Consider the following 12,407-nt stretch of genomic DNA (forward strand, 5'->3'; position numbering starts at 1 on the left):
GAAGGAGACCCTGAAGGAGAGAGGGCTGGAGGGTGGTACCGAGCAGTCCCTTTGGTGAGACGAGTAGAAGGAGTTGCACCGAGGAAGCCCTTTGGAGGGGCCATGTGGTCCCCAGTGCCTCTCCCACCACCTCCTCCTCCTCAGGCAGGAGGAGGCAGAGTTGCTGCTGCTGCCAATGCGCCAGGATAGAGAGATCTCGGCGCGGGAGGAGATGACGCAAAAGGCAGAGCTCCCCCCAAAAAAGTGTTTCTCCAGGACGAAGATGGCGGCAACTTAGCCCAGGGGCCCAAGATGCCTGTGCCCATCGGGGGCCCCCAGCCAGGCAGTTCCGCCCCGTGCGCCCGGGGACACCGCGCCCGGCGGCAGCAGCGGCGGCAGCCGCAGCCCATTGTCACCAGCAGCGGCGGCGGCCCCGGCAGCCTCCTCCTCCTCTTCCTCTTCCTCCTCCTCCTCTTCAGCATCCTCGGCAGCGCTCCGGGAGCCCTGCAGCAGCGTCTCTCCAGTTAGAGCGGAGGGGGGAGAGGAGAAAGAGGAGACGGAGACAGCGGTGCAGGCATCTGTGCCGCGGCTCGGGGCTGAGGAAGAGGAGCAGCGGCGGCGGCAGGGAGGAAGAGGAGGCGAGGAGCCCTCCCGGAGCCGTCCGTCGGCAGCGGGGGACGCGGCATGCAGCTGTCCGGGGGCAGCGGGCTTTTCTCGGGAGGGAGATGGGGAGCTGCGATCTGACCATGCCTGGGTGAGAGGGGGAAAGGACCAGCCGCGCAGCCCCGCCACCACCAACTATCACCACTACCACCACCATCTCCTCTCCCTCCTCCTCTCTCTGCGTTATTGCTCTTATCTTCTCCACGGCACTCCGCGTTGGATGGACTGGGGCTGCTTCGTGTGGTGAGACCAAGGCAGAGCCACCGGCGAAACCCAACAATATCTCAGAGGAAGAAAAAGAAGAAAGAAAGAAAGAAGAGGGAGAAAAAGAGAGAGAGGGGGAGAGTGGAAGAGCGAGCGAGCGAGCGAGCGAGTGAAGGGAAGGCAGGCAAGAAAATCCCCCCAATCTTTTAAGTCAATGCATATTGTGGTGACACTGGCAAGGGAGCCCTCACGGTGGAGTCGGCCAGGGCTGTGCGTTCCCAAAATATGACCAGGGGTGCTTGGATGTGCAGTCGGCAGTATGATGACGGCTTAAAAATCTGGTTCGCACCCCGGGAGAACGAAAAACCCTTCACGGATTCAGAGAGGGCTCAGAAATGGCGACTGTCCCTGGCATCGCTCTTGTTTTTCACAGTCCTGCTCTCTGATCACTTGTGGTTCTGCGCCGAGGCCAAATTCACGGGGACCGGAGAGAAGGAGCAGCCGCCGCCCGAGAAGCCGGAGCCCGCGGAGCCGGAGCTGCTGGCGGGCATGGGGGAGCCGGCGCCCCCCGCGCCCCGGCTCCTCGCCCCCCCCTCGCCCTCCCTCCCGCCCTCCCCCGGCAGCAGCGGCGGCGGCAGCCGCGGCAGCCGCACCAACGGCACCGAGCCCCGGCACGGCAAGTCTGCTTTCCTGGGGAATTCCACCGCCAGGCCCCTGGAGACGTGCCCCCCCCCGAGCTCCTCGTCCGGGCAGTGCTTCAGCGTGGGGGACGCGGAGGCGGTGTGCCGGCGGCGGGGGGGGCCGGGGCGGCCGCGGGGCGCGGGGCAGAGCCCGGCGTCCGGCTGGGACCTGACGGATTTTTACCTTTCCTTTTGTAATTCCTACACACTTTGGGAGTTGTTCGCCGGGTTGTCCAATCCGGACACTTTGAACTGCAGTCTGGATGTGGTGCTGAGGGGGGGAGGCTCCTGCAGCCAGTGCGTCCAGGCTTACCAGCGCTACGACCAGCACGCTCAGGAGAAATACGAAGAGTTTGAGGTTATGCTCCAGAAATATTTACAGTCGGATGAGTACTCGGTGAAATCGTGTCCTGAGGATTGTAAGGTAGGAGCCCCTGCTGTGTTTCCCGTCCGCGGCTGGCGGGCTGGCGTGCCTCCCTCGGCTGTTGTGGCTGCCGCGGTCCTTGTTTTGGCTGCTCCGGTCTCTGCTCTTGGCGCCGGCGGCCGTGGGTTTTAGGGTGCAGCCGGAGCTGCGGAGGATGTCGGCGGGGAGCCCCCCGCGTTAGCGCGTCGCTAAAAGGGAGGCAGAGAGAGGGGGCAGGTCGGGAAAGAAAAAGAAAAAAGAAGCGATCCGCCGTCCTCCGAGAGTGCGGCGCTGGATTTCCCCCTCCTCATGAATATGCGATTGGCTCCTGATCGGCTGCCGCCTTCCAGCGGGCTGGGATGCGGCGGCTTGGCGGCAGGCAGCGACAGGGGCTGCACGCCGACGAGCGGGGCCCGGGACAGCAGCCGGGGCCGGGGCCGCCCGACGGCGCTGCCCTGCCGGCGGGCCCTCCGGGGCGGGCCGGGGCCGGAGCTTGCAGGCCCGCGGCCAAGCCGGCGAGAGGCGCGGCGGGGCCGGGGCTGGGACGGCGGGTGGCCGCGGTGCCCGGAGGACGGGCGTCTCGTCCCCCCGCGGCGGCCGGGGGCGCGCACCGGCGGCTCCGGGTGGGTTCCGTCGGGCGCTTGGCCCCGGGGGCTGCGGGCGGGGGCCGCGGCGGTGAGCGGGGCGGCGGAGCGGGGAGGCTCCCGGCCACCTCGGGAGCGGGGATCGGGACCGTGCCTCCGGGCGCTCTGCCCAAATCTGTGGAGCTAGGAAAAGCTGGAGGACGAGGGTGGATGTCAACGGGCACCGCGGTGGCCCGTGGTTGGGAAGTGACGGTGGCAGCATCTCCATAAGCCGCGGCGGTTTACTTTGGTGCCGCCGGGGACCGCTCGAAGAGATCCAGAGGGTTTTCTTTTCCTTTGTTAGAAGGCAGGGTCCCAGTTTGGCTGTGTGTAGTTGTTGTCTTCTCTCTACTTTTGCACAAGATCAGTTGGCCTAGATCTCAAGACAGGAAAGGGCAGAAGAAAGTGTTGTCCTTGGCGCCTAAAATAACTAATTGCATGCTTTTTTCCCCTGTTTGTTTGGGTATTTGTTGAGAGCCGGGCCAGGTGAATGGTTTCTGCCCTGAACTGGATTATCTCGGCTACTGTAGCACTACATTAACCAGTCTGAACCAAATCCTGCTTTAGCCGTGGAACACAACAGTGTGTACAAATCACCGCTCTGAGCAGAAGGCCTAGCAGTACCTCCGTGCTTTGTGACTTCAGCAGGGCCTTCTGAGATCATCTCATGGTAACAGTCCATGCCTAAAGAATCCCATTCACCAATAAGTTAGTGTAATTTGCACATATCTTTGCCACAAAAATCAATCCACTGTCCTTCCAGAAGCTGAAATATCCTGTTATCTAATTGGATAAAGTAGGAAAGTTGCTGTATTTATTTTTTCTTGTTAAACTTGACAAAAGTAAAGTAGTCGCATCAGTAATTTTGACTCCACTGTTTCTAGGTTATAAACTGTGTATGTACACACTTATTGTATAGATGTTATGTACTCAGTTACCAATAATGTAAATGTATTTTATTTCCGGAGTGAATTGGCTAAGTAAAAAGCATAAATTGGATAAGTAAAAAGCATATCAAATGTAAATAGATGTCTACTGCTGTAAGGACATCTTTGCCATTTCAGTAACTCTTTAACTCGAAATTGACCTACTGCTCTGTGCTGCCAAATGATCAACATCTACTTGCTTAAAGTGATTTTTTTGCATCACAGTTTAGTTTGACTGAACTTCACCACAAAGTGTGCAGTTGCTTTACAGTATATCATGGTGTAAAAAGTGTTGAAAATGGATAGAATAGCAAATGTACACTGTCTATCCATTTCCCCTTTGGAGGTTGAATAAGGAGAAATACTTGTCTAATGATGGGGAAAAAGTTGTTGACATTAAAATGATTGCGTGAAACATATAAATGAACTAGACAAATGCAGTGCCAATGACCTGCAGTTCTCTGGTTCTGAGTGCCAGACGGTATTGCTCTCTGTTTTGAGAATTTGGCCAACCAGTCTGTGTCAAAAATGAAGGATATTCCAGCAGGGAAAAGGAAAAAAAAATAATTCAACAAGCAAACCAAGGGTGCAACGCTAGTGTTTTCGTTCGCTTTCCGGGGAAGCTGGCGGGCGGTGCAGGCCGGCTGGGCGGGGCTGGGCGGGGCTGGGCGGGGCGGGGCGGGGGCGGGGCGGGGCGGGCGGCGGGCGGGCGGGCGGCCGGTGGCGGTGAAGTTGCTGTCCAAGGTGCTGCAGAGGCGGGGCAGGCAGCCCGCGGCCGCGCTGGGGAGAAGCCGCTCTCTTCCACTTGCGCCCTGACTTGGTGCTTCTGGGTCCCCCTGGAGCCTTTTGATTCGTGCTGGTGGCTGAGAAAGCCAAGCCTTTAGCAGGTCCAGCGGTCTGATGGCCGTGTGCATTGATGTGCTTGTACGCCGTCTACCCTGAAGTGTGTACAGGTGAAACTTAGAAACTCGTGGTGAATACTGTGTGACCATTGCAATATTTTGCTGGGCTTTCTGGTGTTTTATATCTATTTCACTTATAAAACTCACTCAGGAAGTAGCTTTTTTGTGTAAGTAAATATTAATTTTTTTGAGCTTTGAACATCTAGATAATGCATAGCTTAAGAATCAGAATAGAAAATAACTTGACATCTAATTATGCGTTTTAGATACACACCATTTGATTGGTTTATGTGGTCAGCTGCTTTTTATTTTCTTTTAAACAAAATGCTAAAAATACTGACTTTGCTCAATAATCATGTATGCAAGCACTTAATACAATGAAAGACTTGTTAAATAATCTTTTAAGACACCTTTAGTATTCTGGGAGGGCTGTTTCATTCACAGAAAAAGAGAACTTTTCATCTAGTTGACCAATTATAGCTGATGACAAAATCAATAAAATTTACACTGAATAACAATCAATCTAAAACTTGTAACCGGGTATTACTTCCCCCTTCCCCAACTCTCCATCCCGCACCCTCAACACAGTCAGTTCTCACAGTAAAGAGTGAAAATCATGGGGGTTTCTCAGTCCAGCAAGTTATGCTTTTCAAGAAAGTACTACTGGTTATAACAAATAGTACATATCAAAATACTTTTGATGTATAAGTCTAAACCTCAGACTTTATATTTTCATTCCTTTATCTGAAACTGTAAAAAAATGAACTTTACTTTCAAAATATTCTGTGTTCCACTACATGTCTCCTGGTCTCTGAAGAATATTTTAAATAAATTGCTTTGTATTGCAGAAGTTTGCAGTCAGGAGTTGTTTGGGTTATCGGTTCACATTTAGCTATTCTACATGGTGAGTTTTGGTTTCGGTTTTAATATATATATTATATACTCAGTCTTTTTTTTGAAAAGAATGCTGTCCTGTAATTAAGGTCTTACTATTAAACTTCTTATTGAGTTGCATTGGGATTTTTGAAAATTTTGTAGAAAATGCTGAGAATTTTGAATTTTAGAACATTTGGAAAATCGGCATTTATTTTTGATAATATCAATGAACATACATAATGGATGTCGGTAGACTTTGTATGTTGTTTAGAAGTTCTGGATATCAGTGTTATCTCACTATAAATCCATCTTCAACTTATTTCTTAAAACATATCCTTGAAGTCTGATGTCTTTATATATTGTTTTCTTGTCCTGATAGTCACATATCAGTAATGGCTAAACAATAAATATAAGCAAGACAAATATTTGAATCTATTACATATTCAATAAGGTGACATAAATAAATTGCTGTAGCTTTATGAAATCACTAAAGTAACAGAGTAACTGAGAATCTGGATCTACATTTCTGGTTTTCTGTTTGAAATCTAATTTAGATTTTTTTTTTTAAATTTATGAAATTTGCTTTTGAACATTATAAAATAGTGTTTATATTTACAGAGATTGTTCTTGGTAATATCTATAGTTTCTTGGTTTCCAGAATATAATTTTTCTATGCAGCGTGACACAGGACTGTATTCAAACATTTAACAGAGAACTGTATTGGCTTGACGTTGGAAGACACAGTTCCTCATAATGACTTGTCAGCTTTCTGTCAGGGGAAATACTCAAGTTCTTATTCTTAAGACAGCAGGCAATCGCTCTGTGGAATAAAAGAAAACTCTGGCTACTTCTGATTAAGAACTGGGTCAAATAACTAAGTAGGACATAAAAATGTAAAGGTTTTTAAATTTTTTTTTTTTTTGAGAGATAGAACTTCTGTCTTTGTGAAAAGTATCAGAGGCCAAGGCTTTCTTGGCAGATGCATTTATTAATGTTTGAACAAAACATCAGTTGTCATTTTTTGACACAGGTTTCTTTAACCCGGTGAAAGTTGAGAGTGTTTAAAATGTGGCCTTCCTTAGTGCTAGTTAATATATTGAAATGTGTAATTCAGGTAAGTGCATTATAATTAAAATAACATTAAAATAATTCAGTTTTCCTCCTAGAATATCAAAGGAGAAAAATAAAAATACACCAATTTTGTTTGTATCAACATTGCTAAAAAGCAGACTTTAGCTGACATCCTAGGTGTTCAACATGTACACACAGACTTTTTTTTCTTTTTTTTTTTCAGGAATTAAATATCATTTAATAACTTCTGTTTTGAGGTTTATGATATTGGTATCAGAAATATGTAAGAAAACAGCTGAGACAATACTACTTAGTTGAAAAACATGCATATCAATAAAGGGTTTCATCATTAAACATAGATGGTATAGTTGATACGAATATAGAGCCGGTGCTTCTGTTACTAGATAATTTTTAATTTTTTGGATCAAAGAACTGTGTTCAACTACTTTTATTTGAGTAAGAGGATGATTGAAAGTTATTTAAAACAATTAAAATCACATTTGTTCTCATTTATCTGGAAATATCAAAGCTTATATGAATCATGACTTTTCCAAGAACTTTTTCCTGAACAGCATATGTAGTCTAATTAGGTTTTGATTTAAACTCTCAGTTAAGCTGGCAGAAAAGAGCAGATGAGCAATACAAAACCAAAAGCTCAAGTGATAAAAGAACCCTTCTGTTACAAAAGGTCACATACACCAGCATCTGCCACAAAGTTAGACATTTCAGTTGCACATCTTAATCACACAATATTTATATTATATGCAAGAGTGATACCTAAGCTAATCAGAAGAAACTCTTACAAATCTTCAGAAATCTGCACTGATGGTCAGCGTCTAATACAAAATGGGAAACAATAAACATTAATTACTAAACTGATGCCTTTTCAGAATGTGTTGAAATATAAATATTTATTTTAAAGCTCTTTTTAAAATGAATAATATGCTGTATTAAAAAGCCATGATACTTAAATGTATATATTTTTAAAAGTTTTGTTTAAAATTCTGTGAAACTAATGTGACGCTATAAATTGATGTTTGCACATGCAAACATCAGTTGATTTAAAAAAAAGTATAAGTTGAATTATTTTTCAAAACTAATTTAATATAAATATGTGGTTGAATTAGTATAACTATTCTTGTAATAGCACACTCGTACAAGGAGCAACACTGACTATGTACTAATGGACTTTGTATTTTGGCCTAAAATCCTGAGTCAGCAATCTGCTTCAGTCTCCTGTTTTGAGCTAGATGAATGGCACTGCACTCAGGGAAGACTATGCACATGCTTATAGGCATTCAATTGCTTAAATGCTTTGTTGGATTAGGATCGGATCCCTTCACTCCTAAAAGAGCAAATTTCCCAGGGTGTTCTTTCCAGAAGTGAGTTTACCCCACCTAACTTTTTAAAAGTTTGCATCTAGTTGATCATCTACATATTCATCTCATTCATTGTGTTGATGGGTACTTCCTTCCTGATTTAGAAAAAAAAAGACGACAGATGACTAGCACAGGCTAGTTGAAGTGAATTCCACCCGAGTTCAGCAGCCACCATTTAACACTTCATGGTATTAGTGTCACATGCCTAGGGACCTCATGGTTCTGCCCCCAATTTGACTTTGTTCCCTGTTCTCTTTGCATCAAGCAGTATCCTTCACATGCTCCTTGCAGAGAAGGTGGCAGTCTTGCCCTTCATTTCATGTTCTTCTAAAAAAAGTAATCAAAATGGATATTATAGTTCTATCACTTATCCTGCCTCAAAATTATTTGGTCTATACTTAGTAATTTATCACTTCAGTCTTGCACTAAGATCCATAATGTATTTAGATCTGTTAATTGCCTAAAAGAGAAAAAGTAACTTAGAAGCTGAATTCTTAAATATTACTTTTTCATAAGTATCACTCATAACACTCCAGAAGATAGAAAAATTAAATAATTCATCTGACCAAAAAAAAAAAAAAAAGTAGCTGTCCAGTCTGGATGTCCACATCAAATATAAAAGTTCAGACTCTCTTTGTAGTCAATGGAGATGGATAGGTCATTCTAGAGTTTGCGTTGATTCACAGTAAAGTGGACATCTAAAATAGGTCGGATGGATTATGCCCCAAAAAGTACCTAATTTCTGTTCATTGTCTCTAAGGAGTACTTACTGTCATTTTATCTCAGATACACTGTGGACCTCTAAAGTCATCTTAGGTGAATCCTAACAGAGTGATTTTGGTATAAAAAATAAGTTTGGATGAAATTGTGTTCAAATGCAAAATTTAACTGCGAGAAAGTTTGTAAAATCATGCTACTTGTGCTGTCCCACACCAACCTAGTGAAATCACAAGCCTCTTTAATTTCTCTGGTAACTATATTCTGTCACTCAAGAATGTGTGAGCTATGCAATCTGTTTCTTAGGGATGAGAATAGGAAAGGGCCTTGTATGACATAACTATATTTTTATCACTTTTTTTGAGAGAGGGGAAGCTAAGAGCTTCTACACACTACTTTTTTTCGGTTGTTATTTCTACTGAGAAACCATACTATAACAATTGTAGGTCATCTTCTTAATAGCAATTTTTGCAGGTAAATCTGCTACAAATTATTTCTCTTATTTTCCCTTCTCTCTTTACAAGGAAGGTGGCTTTTGGGGAGAGGAGGTGTATGTGAGAATTCCTATACATTGCACTAGGTTTCATTTTATTCCCTTAGACCAAATGAGAGGGAACTCGCAAGCCTACCCAATCTCTCTCACTCAAGAGGCATATATTCTTAGACGTTTATGCCACTTTACTAAAATAACCATACTGTACTTTTCTATGTACTTTTCACTGTACTTTTCTCTTGTCAGAACTGTAGAGCAAACATCGCTAAGTGAGAGCGTGTGATAGTTTGGTTTACTTTACAGCATCAATCAGTTAGATGAATACAAATTTAGTGAGGCACTAGAGACATATTCTGGCTTGTAGAGAGATTTTATTAATTTGAAGATATGCTAAAAAAAATAAAGACCAGGTTTATTTTTGGATTTGTGATCTGACCTTGTTTGCAAACAGGGCAGGTATATGAAAGATGTAGATTACTCCTTTAGAACATGCACATTGAACAGCTATATCCAACGAGCTCCACAATGACAAAGAAAACAGGGTGGCTTTGAAGTGAAGTTGATCAACACTTGATATTCTCCCACCTTCATCTCATCTCTTTCATCCAAACTGATGGACATGTCTTGAAAGCTGTGTTTGAAATAACATTGCCCTAAAGCCTTTGTGGGAGAACCTGGTAGGACCCTTTGAAGCACTGGTCGAATGCAACCAAACTGTTGGGATGAATGGTGATGATAAATGTTGAACTGATAAACTTCAGCAGTTCTATATGAATATCTTGGTCCTTTGAAGTGTCTTGGAGATCCTGATGGGAATGTTTACCTTTCATATAGATTGATGTTGAGGCATCATTCAGAGATTTCATCATTAGAAGACAACTTTCTGATTAAAAACAGTAGCAAAGATGATCTTAACTGAGGTTAACAACAAACAATATGTTTAGGTTCAGGTTTGGAAGCAGGTCCATGCAGCAGTTTGGAAGTCATTGTGGATGTTTTAAATGATTTCAATGAAACTAGGGGGAAGCTGTACCTGAGAGATAACAAGTTAAAAAAAAGTCCAAATTTTCCTTTTTAGGATATGACAGAGGCATTTTTATGATTTTTTTTAGTGTTACAATTTAGGCAAGTTCCTTAGTCAAGCCATTATATTTTCAAATTTGTCCATTGTAAAATTTGAAAAAGAAAAAAAAGTAATTATATTATTTTTGTATTTTAGAATGTGCAATATATTGTAGTTTTCAGGAGATATTTTCCAGGGAGCAAATATGATATCTAGAATGCTTTTTAAATGCATGTTTAATTCTTGCTGATCCTCTGCATGTTAGATTAGACGTTGCCTTCAATTTGCCTGAACGCTTATGTAAATGGTATCTTGGGCCTGTCAACACACTTCATCTCTGTAAAACATCATAATGAAGTATCTTTATTACATTTTTAAGATATTAGCAATCCAGAACGAGAGGACATTCTTTAATAAAGGGAAGCGGAAGAGATGGATTGTATGTGATATTTAGAAAAATAGTTTTTCTTATTTTATTCATTCTTTTAGGAAAATAAGAGAGTTTCCAGAGTTTTTTGATTGATGATTTGCTGATCATTGCTCTACATCATTGGTTAGCTTGCTTTCCATATTTGAGGGGTAACACTCATGGGTTCTTCTCAGAAAAACTAATTTTGTATGAGATGTATTAATTTAGATAAATACTTGGATTTAAAGATCTATTAAGGAAGAATCTGAGCAACCCTTAAATGCTTGAAAATCTATATAAAAGTTAATTACAGATCTTGCAGATTTCTGTGTGTAATAATAGACAACTAAATATAAGACTGTAAACATAAAAATCTATTCATGTATACATATTCTTCATGAGGAACAGTATACCAGACAGAAAATCTTTTGCTGGTGTGGAAAGTTTATTCTTAACTCATATTAGGTGACAGTTGATTTATTACGCTCATGATTCAAGAAAAAAAAATTTTTTATTAGTATAACTTCATCATTTAGAGGGGTATCTTTATTGTGGTTAGAGGTAAAGTTACGTTTTCAAAAGCACTAAAATGATCTCTGCTAAGACAAATTTTTGTATTTGTATACGTGCACACTGGATTAAAAACCAGATATTCCTTATAATATAGCCCAGCTTGTAGGGGGACATCAAAAAATTGCAAATAAACAATAAAATTAATTTTTTAGGCTATTTTTATTGTGGAATAAATAATACAAGTATATATTTCTAAAAAATGTACTTAAAAAATTACATGCAGATTTCCCATGAGTACTCTTAATATTGCCTTCAGATATGATCTTTGTTGAAACTGGGTGTCTGTATAGAAGAACTTTAGGATAATAAGGACATTTTATTTATTCACAGTTGCAAGTAAAAATGCCTGTGTATTAAAAGACTTATAACTGACTTTTAAAAGAAGATCACTTCGTGGTGAAATCTGGTATAGCACATCTCACTTTAAAAATAAATTCTTTTTTAGTCATAAACTTTTTTTATTAAAAACAGCTACAAATAATCCAAAAGCTATGCTTTGGTAAAGACTAAAACCTCTGGAAATTTTCAAGAGAAACATTACCATTATATCTACTTAGAATACTGATCATTAGTAAATTCCTTAAGCAAGTTTCTGGTGGTTTTCCAGTGGGACGTGTCTGTACTGATTCCAGCCATGTTAAAGTCAGGCAAATAGTGTAATCAGTGGAGAAAGATCCGTGTCGTCAGAGCCTAATTCATTGTTTTATTATTAAGTAAAGTATTCCAAATACATCCATTTTGGAATATTGCAAATTTTATACCCCTGTAAGTACAAAACCATCCTTTCATGTTTTTCCTTTCATACCATGTTCAAGCTGTTAATTTTGTGGTACAGTGCTTTAAAGTGAGACTGGGCAGTTTCGGTAAGAAGAAAGTTTTTATAGAAGGGAACGAGTATGGGACGCCCCAGCATGTGCTGCCAGAACGTGGAGGCTCTGCCCGTTCAGCTACACAGCTGGAGCAGGGCTGGGGCTGAGGATATATGGGAATTAGATTCCACTGGCTTGAGGTTCTGCACTTAAAAAAAAGGAAGCAAACCAAAAATGTAGCCAAGGTGCCGTGGAACGGTTTTTAAAAGTCTTCATGCATTCAGAGATGAGAGATGTTCATTTCTAGTCCCATTCTGCCGTGGAGTTAAATTCTTCTGTAAATATTTTTACACAGAACCTGCCAGAACTTGGACCAGTATTGTGAAGAAGTAGGAGTTTCTGAACAAGGTACATTTGAAATATTGGGCAAATTATCTTAAAAGCTGAATTAATTTTTCTTTTTATGCTTTATGATATAGCAATCCTTGGGGAAATGACCCCTACTATAAGTTGTTTAGCTAACAAGATATAGCGTACCACTGGAGTTCAGGAAATGAGGCTTGCTGTTTTATATCCCAATTCAGTTAGAAGTGCATTATACTTTCGTTTGTCTCTATTTAAATCTTATAAATGTTAA

At 42.3% G+C, this 12,407-nt stretch overlaps 1 protein-coding gene across 1 annotated transcript in view; it reads left to right on the forward strand.

The window, feature by feature from the left end:
- Positions 1–472: 472 nt before the first annotated feature.
- NALF1 (NALCN channel auxiliary factor 1) overlaps positions 473–12,407 on the forward strand; it is a 490,322-nt gene continuing 478,387 nt past the window's right edge. The window contains exon 1 of the mRNA XM_075139279.1: positions 473–1,950. Within this exon, the coding sequence (XP_074995380.1) occupies positions 1,132–1,950 (819 nt within the window). The 5' untranslated portion in view covers positions 473–1,131. The remainder of the gene's footprint in view (positions 1,951–12,407) is intronic.

This window comes from Calonectris borealis, chromosome 1 (genome assembly GCF_964195595.1).
Source record: "Calonectris borealis chromosome 1, bCalBor7.hap1.2, whole genome shotgun sequence".
Classification (NCBI taxonomy): Eukaryota; Metazoa; Chordata; class Aves; order Procellariiformes; family Procellariidae; genus Calonectris; species Calonectris borealis.